General features: G+C 38.0%; 4 protein-coding genes across 10 annotated transcripts; 2 read left to right on the forward strand and 2 right to left on the reverse strand.

Moving 5' to 3' along the window:
• Positions 1–918: 918 nt before the first annotated feature.
• On the reverse strand, positions 919–9,158 carry LOC131307888 (dolichyl-diphosphooligosaccharide--protein glycosyltransferase 48 kDa subunit). Its single transcript, XM_058334618.1, has 13 exons — positions 8,710–9,158; positions 7,606–7,742; positions 6,774–6,899; positions 6,327–6,380; positions 6,025–6,138; positions 5,158–5,213; positions 5,024–5,065; positions 3,447–3,522; positions 3,174–3,245; positions 2,960–3,085; positions 2,753–2,857; positions 2,041–2,124; positions 919–1,252 (listed from the first exon to the last, which is right to left on the reverse strand). Exons 1-13 carry the CDS (start codon positions 8,981–8,983, stop codon positions 1,205–1,207), a joined length of 1,314 nt encoding a protein of 437 aa, XP_058190601.1. The 5' UTR covers positions 8,984–9,158; the 3' UTR covers positions 919–1,204.
• Positions 9,159–9,970: 812 nt separating this feature from the next.
• Positions 9,971–13,220, forward strand: LOC131307894 (NEDD8-conjugating enzyme Ubc12). Of its 4 annotated transcripts, none has more exons than XM_058334629.1 (6): positions 9,971–10,053; positions 11,165–11,272; positions 11,490–11,598; positions 12,476–12,554; positions 12,631–12,747; positions 12,839–13,220. In XM_058334629.1, the coding sequence occupies exons 2-6, from the start codon at positions 11,170–11,172 to the stop codon at positions 12,974–12,976; spliced, it is 546 nt and encodes a 181-aa protein (XP_058190612.1). In that variant the 5' UTR covers positions 9,971–10,053; positions 11,165–11,169; the 3' UTR covers positions 12,977–13,220. The 4 variants fall into 4 exon arrangements, with proteins under 4 accessions (XP_058190612.1, XP_058190611.1, XP_058190613.1 ...); XM_058334628.1 differs by having other exon boundaries at positions 9,986–10,044; XM_058334630.1 differs by lacking the exon at positions 9,971–10,053 and adding an exon at positions 10,897–11,006.
• A 624-nt stretch (positions 13,221–13,844) lies between these two features.
• On the reverse strand, positions 13,845–18,094 carry LOC131307892 (deSI-like protein At4g17486). The gene is made up of 4 exons (XM_058334624.1): positions 17,856–18,094; positions 16,371–16,625; positions 14,836–15,123; positions 13,845–14,383 (listed from the first exon to the last, which is right to left on the reverse strand). The coding sequence occupies exons 2-4, from the start codon at positions 16,579–16,581 to the stop codon at positions 14,136–14,138; spliced, it is 747 nt and encodes a 248-aa protein (XP_058190607.1). The 5' UTR covers positions 16,582–16,625; positions 17,856–18,094; the 3' UTR covers positions 13,845–14,135.
• Positions 18,095–20,818: 2,724 nt separating this feature from the next.
• Positions 20,819–26,043, forward strand: LOC131307889 (G-box-binding factor 1-like). Of its 4 annotated transcripts, none has more exons than XM_058334620.1 (12): positions 20,819–20,885; positions 22,141–22,298; positions 22,428–22,478; positions 22,584–22,667; positions 22,953–23,122; positions 23,306–23,351; positions 23,606–23,654; positions 23,796–24,046; positions 24,586–24,615; positions 24,692–24,751; positions 25,115–25,237; positions 25,712–26,043. In XM_058334620.1, the coding sequence occupies exons 2-12, from the start codon at positions 22,194–22,196 to the stop codon at positions 25,877–25,879; spliced, it is 1,137 nt and encodes a 378-aa protein (XP_058190603.1). In that variant the 5' UTR covers positions 20,819–20,885; positions 22,141–22,193; the 3' UTR covers positions 25,880–26,043. The 4 variants fall into 4 exon arrangements, with proteins under 4 accessions (XP_058190603.1, XP_058190604.1, XP_058190605.1 ...); XM_058334619.1 differs by lacking the exon at positions 24,586–24,615 and adding an exon at positions 22,763–22,852 and having other exon boundaries at positions 20,855–20,885; positions 22,052–22,298; positions 24,674–24,751; XM_058334621.1 differs by lacking the exon at positions 24,586–24,615 and having other exon boundaries at positions 24,674–24,751.
• The last annotated feature ends 1,930 nt before the right edge of the window (positions 26,044–27,973 follow it).

Consider the following 27,973-nt stretch of genomic DNA (forward strand, 5'->3'; position numbering starts at 1 on the left):
ATTTATAAAAAAGAGTAATTATAAAAAAAAAAAAAGCATAGAAATCAATTCCCTACCATTATTCACCTGCTTTGTAGTGATGTAGTAAAACTTTTAATTAATTCTGTAATTCGTAAAAGATTACTTATAATGCTTTGTTTTGGAGTGATGCTACATACAATACATAGTTATACTATATGTTACACTACATTTTATGTGGGGCTCATTTTGGATCTCACAAAAATTCTAAAAAATATCCATAAATTCTAAAATATTGTTTATCGGGTCCTGTAAAAAATCAGCTCCAATGGATATCGGTAAGTACTATTTCTTGATTCGTAGAGATGAAATTGTTCATCTGCACAGTTTCTTCACTACAAATCTAGAAATAATACTTACCGATATCCGTTAAAGCTGATTTTTTACAGGACTCCATAAAATAATATTTTAAAATTTATCAGTATTTTTTTGGATTTTTCTGAGACCCGAAATAAGCTCCACATAAAATTTAAAATTTAAAGTTTGATGAAAGAAATTCCAGGTGAAGGAAGTTTTTGTTGAAAGAATCTGGTTAAAGAGTCTTAGGAAAGACAAGCTTGATATTAATAGAATTGGAAATCCTTAGTGCGCAGCGGCCGATCTGGCCATCCATTACCGATATGAACAGCCGAATTGATAGCACTTAAGGCAACCCCCGTAATGAACAAGTAAAAGAGAGAATTTGGATATGTACCGTAAAGACTAAGAGAGAATTTGGATGAGCGGGTAGATTAAATGACAACTTTGATGAAAAACAGCTGCAATCTATAGCTTCGAGTTTACAGGGATATCTGAGGGGATATCAGCAAGTGGCTGCAGATAGAAAGGTTGGTGAAATAGACATTAATTAGCAGAAAGGCTTTTACTCAGTTTAAGAAAATTAGCCAGCACAACATCCCCTAAACAGAGAACCATTCAAGTGACTCTTGAGCTTAAAACATTGAGAAACCAATCCATTCCTTTCAGAGAAGACCAAAAATTCCTGATAGCCAATGGTCCACTCTTCTGCTGCAAATACAGCAGTGGCAAAAATGGTTGCTTAAGCTGATACATGTAAATAGTGCCTCGAGGATATAAAAAAAGAAAAAGGGAAAAAAAGAGAGAAATGTCCTCATGCTGCTAAGTCAAACTTTAGAAGGTGCTGTTGATCCCATTACAAAATCTTGTTGCCGCAAATGCTTTGAACCTACTTGTTGTACAAGTACGCAAATGTGAAGATAAAGAAACCTGCCATCTGCATCATCGTCCAAACATTACATGATCAAAACCTTGGCATACAGATTGCCAGCATCTATAATGGAAGGCAAATACTTCAAAACTATACAGATGTACTTCTAACGAAGGCAAGAGCAGTAGATCACAGAATATTTTAAGAAAGTGAGAAACCAAAAGGGCAATGGTCCTTCCAGGAGGAAGAATTTTCTAAGCACCATTTGTGTATCTGAAAAATTAACAATCAGGCAGTTGAGGGAGTTGCTAGCCCAAAATACTACGATTTCTGCTACCCTATGGGAATTACATGCAATTTCCTAAAAAGGCTGTTAATAAAATCCCCGCTACCTTGATGTTGTAGCACACACGAGAACTTAAGCCTACACAGTCAAGATGCTTTGCTTCATATGGAAAATGTAATTGACATCCTTCCAAGAAGTTGGGCGACCAATTATGATTTAAAAGTATCATATCACTTAAGAAACATAGGATGAGGTTGAGAAGGGCAAGAAGGCCCAGCTTGTAGTGTATTCCTTCTATCTTTCCTCCTATTTGACATTCAATCATGTCAAACACTCAAGATGAAACAAACAAATTTTTTGAACAAGGTGCACAAACACAAGCAGACAAAGTGTACAAACGTCATGAGTTTTTTTTTTTCAGCAACGCCGTGTGAGTTGTGACAAGACATTAACGTAGGACTATTAGGACATCCTGGAACCAGAGCTCCTATACCACATTAGTATATCGAGTTTACATCAAACATGCAATATCATAAGAATGTATCCACCAGAGAAAGATAGAAGTTACCATGGAGAAAGAAGCTCCGTAATACGGGAAAGCTGCTGTTAGGAATCTTTCATATTCATTGTGTCTGAAGGGTCTAACAGGAATCTGCAGATGTAGAATTTCCAATGGTAAAGAGTCCAAGGTAGCAGCCAATGAAGAAATAGAGTGTCGACCTCATACAATAAATTAGCAAATTCAACTGCTGCTACTAAAGAAACCATTTATTCATGCTTCTATAATTTCCTAATGCTACTTAGTCGCTGGGCAAGATACACCAGAGAAAGATCTCAAGACTTATTTTTCATTTGATTCTCTTAAATATGTAAAACACATAACCCTGTGTGTTTCTCTTGCCAATGTACCTGGTAAAAGAGAATGGACACACAATATAAGACACACATAACAAGGTCCCGTCATTGACCTGAATCCTGCATGTTCCCATTTGGGAGTGAGATGAAATACAACTGGCCATAAAATGCATTTTCAGGTCAAACACATATTTGGGAGGTCCAATATCAGATTCTCAAGGGTATGCCAAGTTGTTCTAATTTACCTCATTTTTCAATCTTATCATGTTATTTGACATTTTCAAAGAAAAATTGAGCACATCAGAGCAGATTATCGTGCTTAAATCTCGGCTTTTCCAATTTCCAGACCAAATCCAATACATGACACATGAGAGAGAGAGAGAGAGAGAGAGAGAGAGAGAGAGAGAGAGAGAGAGAGAGAGTACCTGCTTTGATAGGGACAAGCTTGTGTATCCAAGCTGCTGGTACTCTACCTTGAACTGGAATACACCATAAACATCTGGAACCTTGAAAGCAGTAAAATAGAGGCCCTGTGGAAACATATAATTATGAGGACAGTTGTTCATAACTTCATACAAAGTGGCCTATGCTAGACGTATGGCAGTTTTGAAATTAGAAATCACTTGCTGTACCTTCTGATCAGTTGATAATGTTTTCAAAACATAGGGGCTCATCATGTAAAACTGCACTTGAACATCATTGGCCACATATGGTTCCCAGCTCTTGCCAGACCACTCATAAATTTCAACAGCGTATTCCTTCAATCAGACATAAGCGTTAGCAGAAGCAAAACTTTTTCTCTTTATTACGTCTTCACCACGGCACAAAATCAGTGGAAATTTTTACCAGGTCGTCATTGATTCGGTACATGGCAGGTTCATCAGTTTCCCCAACTTTGTGGTGTCTAACATTCACAGCCTGATGATCAAAAAGCATACAAAACTTTAAAAGGTGACAAAGCGGAAGCTTAAAAAATGTCTACCAAAATGGAAGTAACCTTGTTATAAAACTAACTCATTACTTAGTGAACACCACGACGAACAGAGAAGGATCAGATCTTATGGTCAGAATAAAGTTTATATGACTGGCAAGACAAGACAGCTAGTTAAAATTTCTCACCTTGAGATGACCTCTTTCATGAAAAACCCACTTGCTAAGTTCCGTCAAAAACTGCTCATTACCAGATTTTGCATGTCTGCAATCACAGGATAAAATTTACCCACTAGATTGATAGAAAGAAAAAGCAGTTTGCTAATATAAGGAGCATAGTGCAAGAAGATTGGAAATATGAACCGTATTTGGACACAGAATCATCCTCTCCATTCAAGACTCTTTGAATATGGAGTGCAACAAGTCAAACAAGGGAATTCTAAATAGTAGATAGTATATTCATAATCGTTAGTAAAAACAGCAGAAGTTTTCCACTAGCCATGAACATTAACAAAATAACTTTACAAAAAATTTCCCATACAAAATTTTCACATAAGAACTTCATCTATCACAGAGAATTTATCACCACTACAAGTTCCAGTGCAATTCTCAATTTTCATACTTCAATCCTAGACAATGCAATCACTTAATTAACCCAACTCAATAAGGCCAAAACTTGAGGGCCACAGGTCAACATCAAAGGAAAAAACATCTTTGATGAGGTCCAGAAGAGAATGCTGCAATTCTCAATTCTCATACTTCAATCCTAGACAATGCAATCACTTAATCAACCCAACTCAATAAGGCCAAACTTGAGGGCCACAGGTCAACATCAAAGGAAAAAACATCTTTGATGAGGTCCAGAAGAGAATGCTGCTATTTATGTTTCTGATCAGCATCTAACATTAAAGTTACTTCAGGATCCAAATCCATAAATTGTGAAGTTATTCTCTAGCTAATAAAGAAAGAGAAGGGAGAAAACCCAAAGAACCATAGCTTGTAATTGGTCATGCGGCTCAAGCCAAACCCAAATAATGATCACCAGCACTATTTCAGTTTTATTAGACCAGGTTTCCAAAATTCAGTTGGCAACTTGGCATATGATAAAAGAAGGGAAGGGAAGGCTTGTTTTTTACAAAAAAAAAAACCCAAAAACGACAACAGCAAAAGCAAGGGAACGCTTGGCTTTGTTTCAAAGAAAAAAGGACTAAGGAAATTTCATGTCCATTTGGGTAATGCCGAACCAAACTAAGGGCAAGGTCCCAAACACATCACACAAGCAGCCCAACAAAGTAAACTTTATTAGCCGATTAAACTTCATAAGCTCAAATAATCAATACAAATTTCTACAGTTTATGCATCATCTTGTCCCTGGGGCCAGCTCGTAGCTTCATTGACAAGACAATAGGCAATAGCTCTCTATGTCCATTTATCACCAAACCAAAGCAATTACTCTACAAATTATATGGATAGTGGAAGATAATCTGCGTCATTCTCTATAAGTGAAACTAAAACGTTAGGGAAGGAGTAAATCTATAAAGGTCACAGTGGTGTCAGGCTGTCAGCCAGGATAGCATCCTTCAAACTATATGCAAAAGAGGTAGGAATAATCATTAACCGCGATACCTTAAACAGTATTGAGTAAAGCAGATGATTGGAATCCCGCAAATTCAAGAGTCAAACCAGGAAGAAGGGAAACAGATTTCAAAAAATGCATGCCTAACCCTAAATCTAATCGGAAAAAAGGTAAGGAAAGCTTCACTCACTTGATTGAGCTCCCTGCCTTCTGCACCCCAGATCTGAAGAATCTGCATACAGAGCCAAAGTTTATTATAGCAGATGAATACGTTGGTGAAATTCATAGTCAGCTAACAACTACTACCTACCACCTACCACCTACCGATTGCTAAACATGCTTAATGAGCCAGCGATCAGCACTCGGGCATTGTTTCTTGCCTGCAGCGCAAAATAACTGTTACAAACGTGGCAACAAATGGGTTTGCGTCATTAAAAAATACAGTTGGGTTCACTTTATGTTGCGAAAAAGTTGCATCACCCACTGGCTACAAGAAGTTTTAATGACTTATTCATGGACTTTCTCCAGGAATACAGACTTATCTCTGTGTTACTTCTAGTTTCAACAGTAGCTTTTTCATGCATGTAACACAGATCAGGATTAGACATATGCAGAAAATAAGTAAGCAAGTCTTTTATGCAGCTGCCTCCAAGGGTGAGATGTGGAACCTTCTAATATACTCCTATAACTCAGGCTTTAAGAAATATTACATATAAGGAACAATGATCAATCAGTTTCATTGATCCCAGTACTTACATATCTGGGAATGAAATGAACTAAAGTGATTCATTCTCATGGCGTCAAAAGCATAAAGCATCAGAAAAAACAATAGCTCAATTTAAATATGCAGACAAGTAGACAACACTTTGTTAGCTTACAGTTTACCCTCTCTTAACGTTTATTAAGTCAACAAAGCAAGATAGCAGCGATGCAAAATTCCTGCTTTCCCTTCATCGATTAGACCCAGGAAAGATAGTTATTAACTACAAAGTCGAAGAGATGGAAAATTCACACGTGCATGCTGCTTTCCCTTCAACGATTAGACCCAGGAAAGATAGTTATTAACTACAAAGTCGAAGAGATGGAAAATTCACACGTGCATGCTCACACAGACATAGAGAGAGAGAGAGAGAGAGAGAGAGAGAGAGAGAGAGAGAGAGCAGGCAAAGGAATTGTCAAACATCATCCTACCTGCACAACTGAGACCAAAGAAATTGCAGATCCAGTGAGGGAGGGAGGATTTGATAACTTGGTTTTGGGATTAGCAGAATATGCTGACGAGGACGCTGAAAGAGCTTTCAACACCTATAAAAGATTAAAAGTTGTGCAGATATAAGTTCTCTTACTACAATGAAACAGTGAAACTACAGAGCAGTTAAATCCAAAAATATCCATTTTTATTTCATCACTAATCAATTAAGCCTTGAACAATTTTAATTTCTTTTATTGTGGAGTCAACATGCATTAAGTCAGATACGAAGGAGAGAGTTTACCAAGCTATTGGCAGGATTCAATGAATGACCCATTCCCTGAAAGAGTACAGGAGCCTGCAGAAATTTGGCAGAAATCAGTTAGACTGGAGAGATGCGCATAAGACAAACATGCCTACTGATGAACATGTCATGATTCAAAGGCCATAAGCAACAGAATGTTAAAATGCATATAAAGTGCCAATGCAAGTCTGAATTAATGAGGGAGTGGGGGGTTGCTTGGAAAACTGTCACTGACTCACTGCTGGAAAGCATACCAGTGGCCGCTAAATATCCAGCCGGGACATTTAAGAAGCTCTAGTAATTCAAAGTAGTGCTTTTTGATGCCAGACAAACTGTAAACTAAGATCATTTTACAAATTATTGTTTCGTAAATAGGGAGAAGTAAACTATCCCATATCAGTTGTAGACAAACTCAGCCACAAGACAATATTTGACACTGGAAATCACCTCAATTTTCGTGCTTCCCAAAAGCACCTTAGACTGAACGAAATCATCGCTCGCAATCAACGTATGATCACCTTCCGTGTCTGAAACTGCATAGCTGGTGTGATCAATAACCATAGCCGCCTGATCCTACATACATAAATAAATAAACAAAATTCATAAACTGAAGTCCATTATAGCTAAAATCAACATATACTCTAGGATCAGCTCAAGTTTCCACATATTAGTTCGTAAATAGATTTTAAAAAGAAAAAAAAAAGGATCACTACCATAGATCCACCTCAACCAGGGGTGGAACTACACTATAGGGTGGGGGTGCATATTACGGCTACATATATACTACTACTTATTGATACTAACTTCTTCAGGTTCCATAGAACAGACGCCCCCCTACAAGGCCCAAACCCCATTTTAAAACCAAAATTTAATTAAATTTATATTGGGCTCTCCGCTCTCGTCTAACCTAATAAGTTAAGCAATTTCAGGTTTTAACCTTTACCAAATAAGTTGGGTTTATGTACTCTTCTACTCTTTTTCATAGCATTCTAAACTTTACAAAAGACTCAATCATAGATAATTTTTTTGACTTGAAAGAATGTTGTATTCTATTCTATAAAATACTTGAGATCTGTATTCAAAATCTTCTTATCCATGTAAAACACTTTTGCCAAGTGTGAATGGCAACTGGTTATACTCTTTTACATGGAAATATAGTGTGTGTTTTAAGTTAATTTCCTGTGTTTTAACTTTTAGGTTTAAGCACCCCCCATAAGGAAATTCTGGTTCCGCCACTGAGGTCCTCAACAAGAAACAAACACAAAGTTCGTATAATTACATCATCAAAATCAACACCGCACTCTGTAGCAATCTCTCGAATTCGTTCAGAGGCAGAATTATCAACTGCAATAATCAAGTCATGACCCGAATCAACGAAATCCACAATGGCTGCCGAATCAATGGACCCTCCGAAACCTACAAACAATTACAATCGAGGGCAAAGAGGTGTAAATAAAAACAGCATTTTCTCAAATTCACAATAACCAAAGTCCAAACACAAACCTCCATTTCCAAGTAAAAGATTCATTTGTCAAAAATACTGCATGGGAAATGTATTGGAAAAGTGAAAGAAAGGAAAATGACATTTATTTTCCTGCGTGCTCTTTTGAAAAAGAATTTTTCTGAAAACTTAAATTCCTTCTTTTCAGAAGGATCTATTAGGAGGAAAGGTTTTTTTTCCAATGGGAAGGTTGAAGTTGCAGTCCTACAATTTGCTTCACAACTCAACACATAAAGTAACAGAAAAGTTGAATTTTTTTAATCATTTTCAATAATTTCCGTGCAACTGTACCATAAAACCTGGAACTTGCGAAATCCAACAAAATTCAAGCCAACACTTCAAAAAAAGAATCCACATCACTATATCTACATGGAAGAATAGATAAAGACGGAATTTTTTTTCCAATGGGAATGTTGAAGAAGTCGTGGTTCTACAATTTTCTTAGTATTAGTAACTCAACACCAAGAAAGTTTAGGAAAGTTTTTTTTTTCACCATTTCCACACATTTTCACGCAACTGAACGGCGCCATAAACCAAAAAACTGGCGAAATCCAACCAAAATCAAGTCAAAAACATCAACAACAAAAAAATCCACATCACTAAATCCATACATAAGAATAGGTAAAGATTGAATTTTTTCCCAATGAAAAGGTTGAACTTGTGGTCCTACAATTTTCTTCGTAACTCGACACACAAAAATTTACAGAAAATATGATTTTTTTTTCCCATCATTTTCAATCCTTTCCGTGCAAATGAACGGCGCCATAAACCGGAAACTTGCGAAATCCAACCAAATTCAAGCCAAAACTTCAAGAAAAAAAAGAATCCACATTCCACATCACTATACCTACACATAAGAAAAGATAAAGATAGGATTTTTACGGTCAATGGAGGGGCAGAAGAGGATCAAGCCGTCGTACAAGTACTGGCCGTAACGCTGCAATCCGATCTTGGAATCGTCGGCGAGTTTGAAGTCGAGGGCGTAGCCGCGAGACTGGAGGGAGCTGAAGTAGAGGGAGTGGGAGGATTGGAGGGCGAGGTCGTCGAGCAAGACTAGAATCCGACGGTCGGTGGGGTTTTCGGGAGAGAAAGAGCTGCAGAGGGTTAATATGAAGGGGATTATTGTGATGAGTACGATCAGTGAGAGTCGAGCCATTGTTGATTGCTAGGGTTTACGTGCTCTACAGAGAAAGAGAGAGATCTCCGTCGACTGTGGAGTTGTGATGCAAAGTCAGTGTATTCGTAGAAATTGTGAATTGCCAGGAGGCCCCCTCGGATTGTAAGAAATGACGAAGAAAAAAGGAACTCGGGGTTATAGCTGCAAACGAGCATAGCCAAGCCGACCCAAACCAAGCCCAGTCTTGAAACCAGCCAACAAATTTCTATAAACGAGCTGAGTTTCTACAAAACAAGCCAAGGTTTTGTAAGCAAAGGGAGTTAGTACAAAGTAATTAGAGACGGCTCATTTATTAAACAAGCTTAAAATCTGAACTCAATGCTCGAATCGTTTATCAATGAGCTGAGTAGAGCCGAGTCCGTGACGAGCCGAGGTTCGACTTACTTGCAAACAACTCAGTCGTTTTCAGGCCTGATTTGGGGTGAGATTTGGTGGATCCATTTTCTTTATTTTTATTCATCCAAACAATGTTAGAATTCTCTATTTTCCACCACTTTTCCATCATATCACCACAAGGACGATCAGTGGGAGCTCGACATTGTTGGTTGGTTGCTAGGGTTTACAAGCTCTATAGAGAGAGATCTACGTCGACTATCGAGTGGAGTTTCAAAGTCTTATCACAATAAAGCAATTGAATTGGTATGGTTTTCTCCTTTGCGTCGGTGCATAACATTTGCAACGGTAGTTTATGTTTTAAAATGTGTCGCAAATGCTCCCTACACCGACGCAAAAAGCACGTACGTTCAAAGACAGTAAACCTGTAAGTCAACCGGATCGGACACTTGGTTAACAAATCCAAACTAAAATCAAGTTTGCTAATTGCTACACGAGAGACCCAACAAAGACATATTTGGGACAGTTGGGGTCTATTCCATAATTTTTAGTCTTATAGGGATAAATATGACATATTATAATATTGTAGGGGGGAATGTGTAAAACCAAGAATTTGTCTCTATAAATATCTGCCCCAAATTATTGTCGATCACCCCAACATCTGAATCTTTAATCGAACACACCCCCGGCAACGATCGTCGTCGTCGGTAGGATAAGTACAGTACCTCTCTCTCTCTCTCTCCCCGATCGTCTCTCTGACTCTGAGTCTGTGTTTTTGTTTCTGCTTGTTGAATCTGTATTGGTAATCTAGATGCTTAAAAATAATACTTTTGTGGCAAAAAATAGAATTTGTCTCTTATATTGCTAAGATGTTAATGCATGAGGTTCAGGTTCCCAGTTACTAGCTTAGCTAGGAAAGTCTCTTGGTGTGGTTAGGGAGTTGTGGAGAGAGGAAGGGAAGGGGAAACCCTGCTCTAATAGGCCCCTGTTGTATATTGTGAGAAAAGGGAAGAAAATAGATAAATTGTGGTTGCTCTTTTGGTTATCGAAACAAGTGATGTGATTCTCTCTTCTTTTGTTTTCTTTCTACCCCTTTTTGCAATCGAGAGGGACTGTATGTAAGGCTGTGGCCCTTGGGACCGAAATGTATAGATTACAAATTTTATGAGTGGATTGCGAGATTGAAGTTTTTGGCCAACTTGTTGCATTGCAAGCAGGATTTCTGAGAAAGCAAAAAACCAAAAAGAAAACACGAAGAAAAAGGATTATGAACACACCAAGATACAAAGAGAAACAGGAAGAGGATTCTACTATTCTGTTTTCAAAACCCTCTGAATGGAAATTTTATACTGTTCCTTTCAGTAGTGATGCCAATACGCCACACAAGATCCCTACTACTAAATGGAATCAAAGAAATATGGTTCAAATGGGAACGGGCTAGGATTTGCTTTGTAGCTGATTTTGAATACAATCATTAGCCTGTGGTTTTAATTTGTCTTAGATTTTCGGTATTTGTTGTCCACTTTATGATGCTCCATGGTCTTTGCTTCTTTTGCTAGGAGTTTGGAAAGTTGTGTACGTAATATGTGCCCTCGGGGACACCCCGACAGCTTCAGTTGCATTCTCCCAACAAAGTGACTGATTGCGTGTTTAAAAAAAGGGGTCAATAGTATATATACTCTTCTTATTCTTCCCTTCCTATTCTCATTTAACAGTCAGTATGCCGAATTCGTCTTGGGAGGGTTGTCTGGCACGTCTTCCTCCTATACTTTATATATTTCTTTATATGTGTCGGAAAAGTTAATTATATGTGATTTTACTTTGTAGGAAACATGATTAGGCTCTTTAAGGTGAAGGAGAAGCAAAGGGCTGAAAACCCAAATGGGACAGCACCTGTCAAGAAGCAAAGTGCAGGGGAATTACGCCTTCACAGAGGTATACTGTCGTCTCAGGTATTAAAGAATTCCATGCTATCCGGAAGTTATTGGGAACAATTATGTGTATTTCAATATAAATAATGCAGTTGTAACAATTTGATCCTTTTTGCTGGGAATGTGAACAGAGTGATACCACGTAAAAAAAAAGGTAGTATCTGATCTTATCCCCCAGATTCTATATTAACTACAGAAGATTTGTGCACTTTGTCCTGTAGATATGGGTGAACTGAACCTACCAAAGAGTTGTAGCATTTCGTTTCCCAATGGCAAAGATGACCTGATGAACTTTGAGGTCACAATTCGACCAGACGAAGGATACTATCTGTGAGTAATCTTTTTCCAACCCCTTGTTTTCCTATGCCAGTATTTGCAATGCAACCTATATTGGGAGTTTGCATTAGGCTTGAAGCCAACATACACAAAGACAAACTGTAGCATTTTCTTTGGGATCGGATAGAAATTCCTATAAAACTTGGCCCAAAATTAAAGAATAGTAAATCATCTTTTGCTCTACGAGTTACAGTTGTTTCAAAGTTTTCTTCAGGGTGAATACTCAAGCTAATGTAATTGTTTTCCTTGAAGTTGAGTTTTCAACTAGCACTTACCAGCATAGGGCTGTCAGTTAAGAAATCAAGATGGTAAGCACCTGTGGAAGATTATTGTTGGCTTCCATACATGGTCAATCCTTTTCCTCGAATAAACCGGGAAAGGCTCTACAGCCTGTTTAATATGATTTTCCTTATTGCCATAAATGGCTGAAGATTTTCTGTAGAGGGATTTGTCCACACAAGCATTGACTTGTGGAATTTGATACATACAGGTGGGACAGCCATTAGCTTCGAATTGGATGCAGTCTTTATCATGCTCATGAGCATTGTGTTTAGTGAATCTAATTGTAATGCTTAAGATTTTGGCCATTTGTCTACATGCTAGACAGACTCATCTCAACTTATATAACGTTAATACGTTATAAGCTTACTTTATTTTTTAGAGGTTTGCTTTGATGTTCAAATTCCAGACCTACTTTTCTGCACAACTCCTTTTTATTGTTTTCCTTGTCTGTATGCTTAGATTTTTTTGTTCTTTGAGAAGCATTAAACTACTATGTTTCTCGTGTTTCCTTGCTGTCTTGTTATTCTGGTTTTTTAACGTTTGGGTGGGACCTCGATATTTAATGTCAAGCATTTGATTCTTCTGACAGAGGTGGTACATTCATATTCACTTTCCAAGTTCCGCCTATGTACCCTCATGAGCCACCAAAGGTTAAGTGCAAGACTAAGGTAAACATTTGATCCTGTTTCCCATAAATAAAGACTCTCTACAATGTTACTTACATAATGCCGTTAATGCATTTAGGTTTATCATCCTAACATCGACTTGGAAGGAAATGTCTGCCTTAACATTCTTAGAGAAGACTGGAAACCTGTCCTTAACATAAACACGATAATCTATGGACTATACCATCTCTTCACGGTAACTATTTTCTCTTTTCCGAATAAGTTATTCCGACTTCATTGTTAGATTTTAGTAACATTTTTGTGATGAACATCTATTGTATGAGCAGCAACCCAATCATGAAGATCCCCTCAATCATGATGCTGCTGCTGTATTGAGAGATAACCCGAAGATGTTTGAATCAAATGTCAGAAGGGCGATGTCCGGCGGTTATGTGGGACAGACACTCTTCCCCAGGTGCATGTAAGCCGCTACTTGTGCATTGAAATTCATTGCTCAAAGGTGCAGAAATTGTACATTGGGTTGGTGCTTTTGGCTTTTGCTTTCCCATGTATTGTGTGGGTACTAAAAACCTTGGGAAAGCACACAAATCTGGTCCAGTTTAAAGTGTTGTATTCTGGTGTAAACTGTGGTACGATTGTGTTATTTTCTCTTTGTTGACTTTCTTCTTCCTAAATTGAATTTGTGAAACAGCAGGAGTTTTGGCCTTATCGGTCGTGTCTATAGACGTGGTTTTACTGCCCAATTGATTTCTCTATGCATATCTGATCATCCAGAGGTGATAAGATTTCTTTAATAACCTCTAGTTGGAGCTGGATTTATATAGTCCCTGTTCCTTCCCCACTCCTTGTCGGGTTAAAACAGGGCGGGGAAGCAAATACCACCCCCTTTCCATTTTCTGATCGGGTTGGGTAATACCAGCTCGGATTGGGGCAGGGAGATTGAAGGCTGGCATGGCTGCACATTTTCTGATCGGGTTGGGTAATACCAGCTCGGATTGGGGCAGGGAGATCGAAGGCTGGCATGGCTGCACGGGATGGAGGAAATTGCCATCCGGGAGGGTTTGGGAGGGATTTTGGTTACTCTCCATTCTTTTTGCTTCTTTTTTTCAGTGCAGAACTAAATCAAAGTTCCTTCCTGTTCCTTTTGTCTTGCTTTCCTTTCATGGCAATTAGTTTGTTTTTCTCAATTTGAGAGGCACCTTTTCTAGACAACTTCAAGAAAATCAAAGTGTAAGCAAGTTAATGGTGGTGCTAGGCGATTCCCAAGGTAGGAAATGAGAGAGAGAGAGAGAGAGAGAGAGAGAGAGAGAGAGAGAGAACAATATACAACCATTAATGCCCCAAAAAACAAAATCTCAGAAGTAATTGAGGTGCCAAATGAATAGAGAGTCGAACATATTTCCTAGAACAATAACCTATACAACAGCCCATGTCTGTGCATCTGCTTTCTTCTACTACCAAACTATGATTCTGCACATCAAAAGTTTTGTCCACCATAATTCAATCTTAAATGGACAAGAAGCATCATTCTGCAATTACAGAGAAGCAAAAGAGTATTTTACCGTCCTAGCGAGGAAAGACAAGGCCCGTGTTAGGAAAAAATTGGAATTCCACAAAATGTCCTCACTCTTTTGAGGAACCATTTTGCGATTTCTTGACCTCCCAAGGAGGTAAGCAGCCTTTGTAATGGGTGTGTAAAAACAACGAGGATATCGACACCTGCCTCTCCCTCTGGTGCATTGAAATGGATGAGAAGCAACTGAAAGACCTTGTCAGTCTCTTATTTTCACTGTCATAGACTGGGAAATTTGGGTCGTGCCGCACGGCAGAAGCTTTAAGGGCTTTAGGGAGTATCCAGTTGCAAAGCGAACCTGAAGGGAACACCAAGAAAGGAAGAAGGGCTAAAAGAATGAACTCTAGAAACCACCACGACAAAATAACAAGAAGAGGTACATGTAGCAGCTTCCACAAGTCTTGTAACCAGTCCTGGAATGTGGACTTGTTGGAGGGACTTATCAAGGAAAAAGAACGTGTAAAGAAAGGATAACAAATCGGAAAAATCCACATATGTTTCTTTGCCTTCCCAATCATTATTCAATACCTAGATAATCACTCCACAAATCCATGATAAAGACACAACCTCAATCTCAATAATGAAACCCTCGTTTGAGATGAAGCACAAGGAGTATAAACAAAAGGTGGTAAATTCAGAAAATTTTGTAGGTGTGCAATGCACAAACACACAAGCATGAAGAATAAAAGCTGTAATTCTTTCTAGTCAAATTGACAAGCTAAAAAGAGTTCGAGGAAAGACATTTAGTACCTATTCTTGCTAGTCGATTTACCCATTGCGGTATCCTGTTTCCCGTAAGCTTGTAACATATATCCTCACAGAAATGGTTGCAGTTCTTCACAATCAAGTTATATGTAACGCCGTTGTAATTTGAGGACTGATACTCCATGAACTCTCTAAACTGGAAAGGATCCAAGTATGTTGTTCCCATGAATATTGACTTTTTGAACTTGAAGCCAGGGCATTTCCGAGGTTCAACCTCAAAGACACCAGTTGTTGGATAGTCATGGGCTCCAAAACCATATTCTACCCCATGAACTGCAACAATGCGTAAATGAATAATCAGAAAATATTTTCTTCACTTTGCTGAACAATGATTGGATATGGGAAAAAGAGACACAGCAGACTTTCGATCACTCATTAATAGACCTTCTGTGGGAAAGGTCCAATAGTTATGCGGTGTTTATCCATGTACAGAACATACTGAAAACAGGATTTCGAGTTACAGAGGAGAAATATAATTTTTGTTTCACAGCAGACTGTTGTTATAGAGAAGAGAAAAGGAAGCCATATAGAGATGAGAAACTGTGACAGTTTATCGGGTTGAGAGAAAGAATTTCAATTTACGTTGAACAAAGGAAAAATAACTATTTTGGCTGCACAGCTCAACGAAAAACTTTCCCAAAGAAACTGCAAGATCATGCCACAAATTGATCCATAGAACGCAAAATAAGCCAACATACCAAAACCAAACCGAGCCTTACATCGCAATCACTTGGGGTCGGCTACATGAATCCGTTTCCTCCATTGAGCTCTGTCAAGGGCTACTTATTCACACAAACCCATTATACTCATATCTTTGCGCACAACAGCATCTAATGTCAATTTAAGTCTACCCCTCCCCGTAGCATTGCTACCTAGAGCTTTCATATCCGGTCTCTTAACTGCTGCATCTTTTGGTTTACAATCAAATAAAGAAGCTTCAAATATAGCAACTCCTATCAAAACTTTCTGATCCAAAAAGTCTACTGCCCTACCCAGCATAAATTTGAGACAATCAAATATTTCAGAGCAGCAACATGGTTTCTCAGAGAATGCCCTCCAACCTCTCTACACCGAGCTTTCAGGCCACAAGTACTGTGCTCTGCTCATCGCTCTTTCAAGACGCTTAAGGATGAATGGTGGGCTTCAAAAGGTTACAATCCTATAGAAGAACTGAAGAAGTGCAAATGAATGTATATGGAGTAATGCATGGTCTATTTGATGGCCTTACTAATCCCCTTTTACATCCCAATCTGGGGTATGTGTAGTGAGACAAAGCAACTTAATGAGGCCATACGTAATAGTCTAAGCATAATCGACTCTATCAAGGAAACTAGTCAACCGCGTAATAACGACAGTGAGGGGAAATGAACTATCCTTTTACAAAAAGGTATCCCCAGTTCTCAGACTGCTTAAGTAGGATGGATTACTGCTTTTTACTGCACAGATTGGTGGCAAGTCTCATGTTTGTAGCAAATCATATGATTGATGATGATTAGTCAAAATAAGTTGAGTAAGCTGACCTTCAACGCCAGTGTGGAAGACACCGAGGCCTGCCCAATAGAAATAACCATTGACAGGCGTCAAGTCATAGACATTGAGATACACATGCGTTCTGCCTGGATCATAGTCCATTGACTTCGCCTTTGGGAACATGCGAAGATGGGTAACTGATTTGCTTCGTAAAGGAAGAGGCATGACTGAATGCCAGACCTTTGATCCAGGAAGTGTCATACTTAAAGAGTGAAAGCAGGAATCAGGGAATATCTTGTTCCAACCTGCAATATTGAAACATGAGCATCAACAGTACGTAAAAGGAGTACCATCTCACGTACCGCTACCCAACTCAAAAATACGTAAGCCATGTCCAAGAAATTAGAGTCCACAGCCTAACACGATGTTACACCTGAGTCCACGTAACATGGTTGACATAAAAAGATTTCGTTCACACAAAGACAAGGGTGTACCAAAAGGCACCATCTAATGGGGCTTCCTTTGATACATCACAAACAAATACAACTCCTCTACATCAATGATTCGTGGCCCAAGTGTTAAATTCATTTATTTCCTTAAGACTAGCAAAATCCGGACACAACTAGTTCCTTCCTTCTTTCCCCGATTATCTCCACGAAAAATGGTGTCCGTGTGGCATAGATCTAGGTGTAGCACTTCCCTCTGTTCAACCAACAGCATTGCGAATGGAATTTCGGATCCACCACTAGTGCAGCCAAATTTGTTGCTAATAAAAACCAAACAATGCATCCCTTTCAAACCTGTGATAACTCTAAAATCTAATAACTTCTTCTACTCATGAATCCCTCCACGACAAACAGTTTACACCTATGTTTAGTGCATAGAATCAGTATACCTGCAATATGTAGCTACTTTCTACATAAAATCAAAGAAAATCACAAGTAACCAGAAAGATAATTTTGCACGAATTTGTGTAAAAACAACAGCAAACAACAAAGATGACGAGTCAGACTCCAGCCAAAATACAGATTTCACAACCCTTCTTTGCTTAACCCCAAGGGGCAGGCAAAGTGGGCATGAGAAAGCAATAAGTGCTTGACCATGAGGTCACATGTTCGAATCTCATAGAGCCAACCATCCCAAACCTTGGGGCCACTTGGGTTATGCTCTAGAATTAGTCGATGTGCGCACAAACGGGCCCGGACATCCGGTTACACCCTTCTTTGCTTGCATTGACCGCAGCGGTCCTCTTCCTTCTTCTTCTTTTTTGGAAAAAAAAGCTACATGGGTAAACTCATGAATATCTCTGAGATCTTCAAAATAGAAAGTGCAAGAAATTATACATACAAAGAAAGAAAAGAACTGCACATACTCAGAAGAGTAGATCAGGTTCATACATAAGGAAAGCCAATAGGTAATCAGAAAGGTCCCCGTGGTATGAATAGATAACAAGAAACAGAAGAAACAAACCAAAGACACAGAAGAAATAAACCAAACCCATAAAAGATAAGAGAACAATCATGAGACCCATTTACCTTATCAAGAAAATGAACCCATCAGAGCACGAAAGAGAAGCATTTCCAAGAAAATGGAAATGAAACTGAAAATTCCACCACTCTCTCTCACCGGCGAGAGAACACCTGATACGGAGAGTGGAGGAAATGTGCTTGAAAGTTGAAACCCACACATCTGCTCTTAGAAAATACTACTAGCAAAGGCGTGAGAGTACGGATACAACTGTGCCGTTCAACATCCAGTCAAAGATAACAGAGAAAAGTTGCATCGAAATGAAATGAAAAGATCCATATATGACAGAGAATCTCTTGATGAAAACTTTTTTATTTGAAGGATAATTTATGCCAACCCTTCCTGAGATTTCTGACAAATACATTGCGCCCACAATCTTTCAAAGTCACCGACCATAAAATTTATTTTTTTGTTACTCTCATTTTGTCCTTAATTTTACCCCGCGAATCCATCCCAAGGAATTAGGTTCCGTTCTAGAAACCTTGTTAAAAAATAAACAGCTTATTTCACAATTTTAAACTAAAAAATAAAGTAAAGAAAAAATAATTTTGTAATTTTTTTGCATTGTATAAAAGATCTCATTGAGATCTTCAAAATAAAATCTATATTGCATATTTTTAGATTTCAATATATTCATAATTTTTGAGCTTGAAATTGCCTTCTTAAAAAATAAAAACTTATTTTTGATTCCGAAACGGAGCCTTAGGCTTTTTGAGAATGAATGGTTGGAGAGAAAATTGAATATTTTTTAAAGATCTAAGATCTTGAGAAATCCACAAATTTAACGGAGGACTACCAGAGTAGATCTAACTCTATTGTGTTATTCTCATTCAAGAGAGGCCGGTGTAGTAAGTTGAAAGGTTATGGGTGTAGTGTATTTCTCAAAAACCTCAGGGATGATTGGTTTAAATTACCCCCTTTTTATTACACATAGATAAAAAATAAAAAAAAAAGCGCAAGAGTTGAATTTTGTTTTGTATGATGATTATCACCAAATATATAAACGTCAGGTTTGCCTAAATAAAACAGTTGGCTTATTATTAATTTTTTTTATGTTTATTCAATTACTTTGCCTTTGTTAGTTTCACGTCAATTTTTAGTGGATTATTTATTTGTCTCGACGAGAGAAATCGAAAAAGTAAAAAATTTTAATCCAAATTCAATTTTATTTTAATTTTTTTGCATGAATAAGCCAAAAGGTCTGCTTTTTTTTTCAAAATAAAGAGTTTAGATTATAGTTTTTACTTTTTCGATGCTCTTGTTGAGACGAATCAATAATTCGTCAAAACTTGATGCAAAACTAACAAATATAAAGTTACAAAGCGTAATATTGTATTTTTTTCATAAATGCTCGGGACGACTTTCCTTCTATGGAAAAAATTTCATCTTTCTGTAATCTAGCGTGAAATTATTATTTCATTCTTTATCGTAAAGCATAAAATATTAATTTTTTACTCGCTCAAGGATGAATGTCACACGTTGCTAGTAGTTAGGATGGAAAACCATCTAAATGACAAAAAAAGAATATTATACTTTTATCAAGATTCCAGAATCTACAAGTTAAATAAAGAATTGCAAATTCTATATAATTATCATTGCGTGATTCAGGAGATTTTTATTTTTCGGTCTTGCTATTATCAGCCCACTGGACCGACGATAAGTCCATTAGAAGACAAAAAAAACACGTATTTCTGTGTACTTTTTGCACACTTTAATACACATTCACATACTTATTATTGTTAACCTATTGGACTGATTTTAGAATTTTTCTTTATTTTTTAGTATGGACGAAAGGGCGTATCTTTTTTCCGGTCCCCGTTTTAGCAATTAAAATAGTACAATTTAGTTAGTGTGTTTGAAGTTTTTGGACTTTTTCCTTGGGGTTTATTTTATTTAACTAGATGATAATTTTGTATTTTATTTTTTTGTTAAGGATTGGCCATCTAAGATCTTCTACGTAATCCGTGTAGACATGAAAAGGAAGTCCAGGCTTTTGTTAATGTTGTTTTGGTCTTGGGTACTTTGGGTTGAATTTATTTATTGAATGAGTTATTTGCCTATTCTCTTTTTTTTTTCCCTTCGAGCTTTGAAATAGGTCAAAAATTGGATAAACCGAGTAAATCGGGCCAAAAACGAAGTTGTTTGGTCCGGTTTCAGTTTTGGAATCTCCAAATTGAATCGACCAATTTAGCCGTAAAGTTAGTAAACAAACAGACAAAATCGGACCGATCAAGCCCCCACCACTAATTATCGATAATTAATGCTCTTTTGAGAGTGAACCTAAGGCTTCGTTTCACTAAATTTTTGGGGGATTTTTTCTTATTTTGTCCTTATTTAATATTTTTTTCTGCATTTGTTAGATTTGAGTCTAAATTTTGTAGATTATTGATTCATCTGAAAGAAGAAAATTGAAAAAGTAATTTTTTTTTTTACTTTTATCCAAATATTTTTGAAAATATATCCAAAAAAAAGTCTCAAAAGTCAGCTTTTAGGGCTGTTTCTTGAATATTTCAAAAAATATAATGGGTAAAAGGCATAATTTTTATTTTTTTGATTTGTATTGATGAGACGAATTAATAATTCATAAAAGTTAGGTGCAAAATTATGAAATGAATTTTTTTTGTAATAATGACAAAAAAAACTTAGCGGAACAAGGCGTAATCAGGTGGCGGTGGTTCACTCTTATGACAACTCTAAACACCGTTATAGGGGTAATCAAAGCTAATAGTAGAATCCAATTAACAAACATAAAAAAACACGTGGCAGAATCTTCTTGGACAGATCCGGATTAACCCGTCCAAATATATCGGGGACCCACTTCAAAAGTGGGGACCAAACTAGTGAAAAGGGCACGAGGCGGTCGGGTACGCATGTTGTAAATTCGTAACCGTGGATTTTCCATTTGAGAAGATCTCAGCCGTTCCCATGCATACTAGTCTTTTCAAAAGGTTATAGTACTAGCCTCTCTCAGTACTGGACATTACAAATCACAAGTAACCAGCCAGCGTGAAGTAAACATCTCTGCCAAATTAGGACAGGTCTCTCTCTCTCTCTCTCTCTCTCTCTCTCTCTCTCTCTCTCTCTCTCTCTACATACGCACACACATATTCATATACATATGTATGCGTGTGTCTTTTTGGTTGAGCTGTGATTGTGTGTTCAAGATGAATGGAAAAACTTGATTTTGCGTTTGTTTTGATGTAATAGTTAATCAGAGTTTGATCTGTTTCCTAATTTGATGGCGTGGTCGATTATTTGAAGTTCTTGAATATGTAAAAAGCCAGTTCAATGACGAGTAAAAATTACTACTACAATGTGCACGAGTGAATAGTTCAGACGACCCTATTCTGGCCTTTTTCTTTTCTTTTTATAACATGCTAGACGCACCTCGACTAATTCCGGGCTTGGAGTTAACTACCAGACAAATCTCGGTCCCAATATTTGGAATGTTTGGCTTCTGTGAGAATGGAACATGTGACTTTATGGAAGAGTAGTTATTGCTTTTTTATAACCACTTGGCCAAACTTTTGGGGTTCTTCTAGTTCTTTTCGAGCAATTGAAATATTTTCATTATCGGCTTAGAGAGAGAACTGAGGACTTTTAGTACTGAATCTAGGTTACCAATAGCCCTTAGATTGATCGGTGCATTGATCTTTCAATTGCATTGTAAAGTTTCTTTTTCAATTGGATGAAATAGCAAGAAGAACTCAAGAGCTACACCCGTTGGTGAATTTTAGGGCTCCAGAATTAGATGAGGTGCGTGAAAGCTTGCTCGGACATCTAGTTACAAAGAAAATAAAGTATGCCTGTTGGTGCAAAAATGACATTGTAAAAGGCAGATTTTAGCTTGCTGCTTAAGTGTTAAAGAAGAAGAAAAAATTATGATACTGTTGTACCAATTCGGTACCATTTTGGCACAATCTTAAATTCAAACCGTTTAATTAAAACCATCTCATTTTTTATGCAAATCAAATGGCTTGGATGATGTGATAAGTTTGGCAATTGCCAAACCAAGAATGACATTGCCAAAATTTGCATTGAATCTGAGACAAGGGTGGAAACGGCTTTGCCATTGTTGTTGCCAAAATTTAGCTTTGGGATCAGATTTGGCAATAGTAGTGGACTTGCTCTAACAAATTTGCTGTTTTAATTACAGTCTCATGTATTGATTTTTTGATTTCATCCTCATTCTGGTTTCAATCAGATCGCTCAGAGTTTTTGGATGAAATAAAATTATAAAACAACCATTGGTTGGATACTTGGTGTGAAAATCAATTGTTTTGATTATCTCAGATTGATCGTTGAAACAATTAAAGGTATTCAAAACCTTTTAGTATACATTTGCAATGGAGACTGAGGGTGTCGGTTCACCTGCTAAACCTCCCAAATTAATGGCAAATGGAGAGGACGCAAAACCTGTCAAATCTTCTAAACGAACTATTTCTACTCAGGTTCTCTCTCACCCTGTATGCATTTATGTGGGGTGCAAACACAAAAATAGATGAAAATACACAAGCCACAAGCCACCAACAATAGGAACTCACTTTGTCCTGTTGTTCTCTCTATATGTTTTTTGACAGGAAAGAACCCTTGCTCCTCAGCCTGATTGGTCAGCTTTTATGCAGATGCAGGTTGAAGATATTATATCTTGGATTTGAATTTTCTGTTTCATGCGATTACCTTGTTCTGTGCATAACGGTATTTAATTCAGTAGCTCATTTCTTACTCTTGAATAGGCATATAACAGTGCAAGGCATATTCCACCACTTTCTTCGAACCCGAATTTTTCTGCTTCACATCCATATATGTGGGGAAATGAGGTAATAATAGAGTTTGAGAAGATGTACAATTCATGTGCTGTATTGAATAACAAACAAAATTCCTTATTTTCTATTTATTGGTTTTCAACTTTCAGTATCCGCCCGTAGGATTGTATGCCACCCAGCCCCTTTATCCTGGTTCATATCATCTTTGTGCAATTCATAATCATCCTAATGCAGTTGGGGTAACCCCCAGCCTTCAACTTCACCCGTTCATTTTGCATATTGTCTTCGCATTTGGTATTTTGATTTTTGCTAAGTTTGAATATTCTGTTACTTTGTTAGGGTTGGGCATTCAAAATTCCAGAGGCAGAAGGAAAGGTATTCTACGGGACAGACTGGAAGCCAATGAGAAAGTGCACAGGAAGCTTGGGAGGTGTTGGATTTGTGGGTGAAAGGTCAGGAGAAAGTGCAAAGACAACTGGGAGTTCAAGAATTGACCGTGATATAGGAAGGTGATGATTTTTCTGATAAACACATATGATGATGTTGTCGTCATGAGTGTCATGATTTTACATTTTCCGTGCTTATTTTTTCTGTTCAACTTTGGTTTGGGAGCTGGACTTTGAGATTGGTAGGGGCCTTGGGATATATTTTGTCCCTTTTGCTAACAGTATCCTGAAATGGCTTTTAAACAGTGGAATTGCGAGCACATCACACGACAGTGACAAAGCTAAACACGAGGTATATATATTCATAAATAATGTGCTAAGTACTTTAACTTAGTCCCGTTATTTTGTCCCCTCGGTTTTGCAATAATGACGTAAAGTATTTCATGGTAAGAATGATTGAAACTTCTATATGCTGCCTGGGTTCTCTGGAATACTATACATTGTCATTGTCCCCTCGACTGAGAACCTTATGAGAATTGGTACACTCTACCCCCTTTTTTTGGTCTACACTCTACCCCCTTTTTTTTTGTTTTGTTTCTCATTCAGGAGTGTCCTGTCATGAAGAAGCGATGCTTTGATCAGATGCTTGCTGACGGTACTTTCAAACTTCAAAGTTCTACTTTCACAAATGATGCTTTATTTTTCGGAAACACCGAAAAAAATTGATGCTTTATTTTTCCGAAGCACCTAAAAAAAATGATGCTTTAATAGATCCATGACTTCCGTTCTTGCACAGAAGCTAATGTGGACGACAAGAATACCGTGACTGCTAACTATGGTGGAGCAAAGCATCAAGTTTTGCTCCAAGGCGACAAACTCTTATACATGCCTGCATCAAAGGGGGACAGGGGGATCAGCTCTAAAGGATCCTCTCCTGCGTCCAAATTCATGATGAAGAACCCTAATAAACCCTCTGGTGCTTCAGAGCCAGTGGCGTCAGCTAAAATGGTTGCACGTGAAAAGGTCATGTCTGCACGGCAGATTCAGGTAATGCAGAGAATGGATAGTTCACTTTAATACTACTCCTAACATTTAAGAGTGAAGATGCTGAAGTGAGCTAAAGAAATAATAGCATCTTCACTCTTAAATGTTATTATTTCTTTAGCTATTATTTTGCATAGCTAGTCCCATGACATGAAGGATAGTTCACTTTAATACTACTCCTTCATGTCGTGGGACTTGCTACGCAAACAATGGATCGTCCTCCCTCCGTTCCATTCTTTTGTCCATCTTTCTAATTTGGAGTGTCCAGACTCCCAATATGAATGTCCACTTTGAAAAGTCAAAACATAATTTTTTCAAGTTTTCCGAAGACATCCCTTTGAAGATCGTTCTCCCTCCCTCTCATTTTTTTTGTCCATCGTTCTAATTTGGAGGGTCCCAGAATGCATGTCTGCTTTGAAAACTGAAGCATAAATTAGTAAGTTGTTTAGAGCTATCCCTTATAAATGGTTATGAATACCTAAGCGGGGATAGTGTTCTACTTGCTGGGTGGTTTTAAACTTGCAATTCATGGAATTTCGCAGCACAGATTCTCGCTTGACTTGAACTTAGTTTCAACACGCAATGTTCATTGAATGCTCGTTTTCCTAGCTTGAATTGTTTCCTTGACAGGATGTACCTAAGCTACTGGATGAAAGGAGGAACCTGCAAAATAAAGAGGCAGCTAGGAGGTTGAGAGATCGCAGGAAGGTCTGTAAATAGTTTTCACAATTTATCAGGATACAGTTTGTTGGATTCTTTTACCCCCCCAAAAAAAGTTTGTTGGGTTACAATTCTATTGCTGTAAATTGGTAATTCTAACAATTATATGGCATGAAATGTCCTATTAAACGAGAGGAGAACTCCACTCTCCACTCTCCACTCTCCGGACTCTTATTGTCTTAAAATTGCTGAACTGTAGGAGAAGGGAAATCCCTTAGAAAATCGAATTGCGATGAATATCACTGTCTATAATGTTGGTGATGCCATCCTCATGCCAACTTCAACATTTTTTTGGCCTGTTGGTCTCTTTAACTATTTAAAATGTTGATATTGTATTTCTTGTGCTCCCAGGAACGAAAAGAAATAGAAGCCAAGGCGGACACCTTACGCAGGGAAACTTCCATGCTCACAAAAACACTAACCAGATATTCAGAGATGTGCTTAGAGCTCAAGGACGAAAATGACTGCTTATTGGTTAACTTCCTTAAACCTAATCCTTTGTTTTCCTCTTTCATCTATTTCCTATTTGTGCGTGGAAGTAGTAAGCAATTCTTAATTCTGAATATTTTTAAACCTTGTGATAATGTGATTTAAAATCTGCACCCTCTGTCGGGAACTTCAAAGTCCAAACTCTACTAAGCGAAAGTAAATTAAATAATACTACCCAAATCTTTAGTTCCATCACCGTGCTCTTTCCGTTTCTCTTTGGATGGTCATTTCATTTTTTCCCTCTGCCTTCTCACTGTGACCAGAAGTGGATCTTTCTTTCATGTCTTTTATGGTGGTAAAACAAGTATAGAAGAAAACTAAAAAAAGTGGTTCCTCTGATCACAGTAAGGGAGTGCCCTGTGTTTTTGTTATAAGGTTTGTCTACGGCTGGAATCAGAAGTATTGTTTCTCTATGGTTGGGATCAGAAGTATTGATGAAATGGTTTGCTGATGGAACAGGAAGAACTAAAGCGGATGGATGAAGCAAATGCTTTCTCTGCACTTAAGGCTAAGGATCCTTACCCGTGTCTTCAATTGGTTCGTGAAGACAACAACAATGGCCGCAATCAAGAATCTTCAAGTGACCACAAATCGTCACTGACAGATCCATCAACACCTGACACATAGATTTTCTTAGTAGAGCTAAAAGTATATTTTTCTGTTCTCAAGTCTCTGAGGTCTAATTTATCATGCTAAGCGACCACACAAGCAATTCAATTTTACAGAAAGTAGAGGAGTTTTGATTCTTGTTTGATACGTTTAGATTTGGTATTGAAGTGAATAATTTTCGTTCATGCATTTGTCCTGCGTACAGATTCTAATGATATTTGCAATTAACAATGTTCTTCAAATTGGTATACTTTCTATTTGAAGGGATTTTTTGGAGTCGGGGGAGCTGCTGGGGGCCTCTCTCCGGTCTTGCTCCGATGATAAAAAACGTTCACTTTGTAGAGCTCGTTGAGTTGAACAAGTGCTCAAAAAATCAGATCGATTGGATATCATTAAGTGCCTAATCGGAATACATATAACTTGCCAATAATGGGTTTTAGTGGACTTGATCTAGTGTTTTGGATCCCTTCTTTTCAAGACAAAAAGGTTTCGATTAGGCACTTCATAATATTCGATCGAGCTGATTTTTTGCACACTTGTTCAACTCGACGAGTTTTACGAAGTGAATATTTCAGATCATTAGAGCGAGACTAGAGCGGTACCCCCTCGGCCGGGACAGCACACTGCTGTCCCTTAGCAGCTCCCCCAGTTCGGATTTTTTATGTGAAAATGACGGCCAAGGACGTGTTTTAATAACTAATACCCGCCAATGACATTTTCAGCATTAACAAATGTTCTTAGCTTGTCCTTGGTGTGTATTAATTATCAAAACACGTCCTGGGCCGTCATTTTTTATGTGTCCCATAGTTTTGCGGACCGGAATAAAATCGGTGTTATGGGTTGGTGATAGCTCTTCGAATGCCTTAGAGCATCTCCAACCCATGACTTCATATTGGAGATGTCAAATGTTTTTTGAAAGCTTATGTGGTATTTTGGCATCTCCAATTTGACATCAAAGCCTTCGTTTCCAACCCTTATGTCTTATTTTTTTTATTTAACATCAAGTTATCCCTCTCCACCCCTTAATGTCAATCCTTCTGTCAATCCAAACAGTCATTTTTTGAAATTTGGCATGGAGGAGGGTGGTTGTCAACTTTGACAACTTTGTCATTCCCTTCAAAGCCACGTAGATTTTGGCATCAAAGAAGGCTGTTAGGTTGGATTGAATTTTGGTGTCAATTGTTACCGTTAACATGTCCACGTAGAAATTGACATCTCCCATTAGAGATGCTCTTACTCAACCGCCAAATGCCATACAACTCTGGTGTGAATCTATGATCACTGATTACAAGGTAAATAATAACCGAGAAAATCGAACCAACCGAAAAGCCGGCCGAAAAATTTGTGTTGGTTTGATTTTCTTGAGCTATTGGTCCAGTTTGATTTTGCAAAAATGTTACTTGCACAACCTTTGTGTTGGTTGTGTGCGTAATTCTCAAAAGTGCTACACACACAACGGTTGTATAAAACACAACACACAACTAATCTGACCGTGTGCGTAATTTTGACCGTCCAGATGTATTTGGACGGTCTAGATTTTAAAAAAACCATTCCAAGAAAAAGTTAAACTTTTATGGGAAAGAGTTTGAATGAATCCTGACCATTTATTACAGCAATGGACGGCTAGAGATTAGTTGTGTGTTGTGTTTTACGCAACCGTTGTGTGTGTAGCACTTTTGTTGATTTTGTATTTTGAATTTTTTAAAAACCGCTTTGGCTTTGGTTTTGGTTTTGGTCGAAGTAAACCGAAACTGAATGAAAACGTATAACCCATAATCAGACTTCGGATTGGTACTGTGTAGTGAGGTGTACAATATCGTGTTGCGCACCTCTGAGTCATCGGATCACGCCTCCGATGGCTCGGATCTCATCTCGGCAACCAACGATTGAGAGCTGTTCATTGCCGAGATGAGATTCGAGCCGTCGGATGCACAATCCAACGAATCATAGGTGCGCAACATAGTTCTGCATACACTAACGTATAACCCATAATCAGACTTCGGATTGGTACTGTGTAGTGAGGTGCACAATATCGTGTTACGCACCTTTGAGTCATTGGATCACGCCTCCGATGGCTCGAATCTCATCTCGGCAACCAACGATTGAGAGCTG

The sequence above is a fragment of the Rhododendron vialii genome, chromosome 11a (genome assembly GCF_030253575.1).
Source record: "Rhododendron vialii isolate Sample 1 chromosome 11a, ASM3025357v1".
NCBI classification, from domain to species: Eukaryota; Viridiplantae; Streptophyta; class Magnoliopsida; order Ericales; family Ericaceae; genus Rhododendron; species Rhododendron vialii.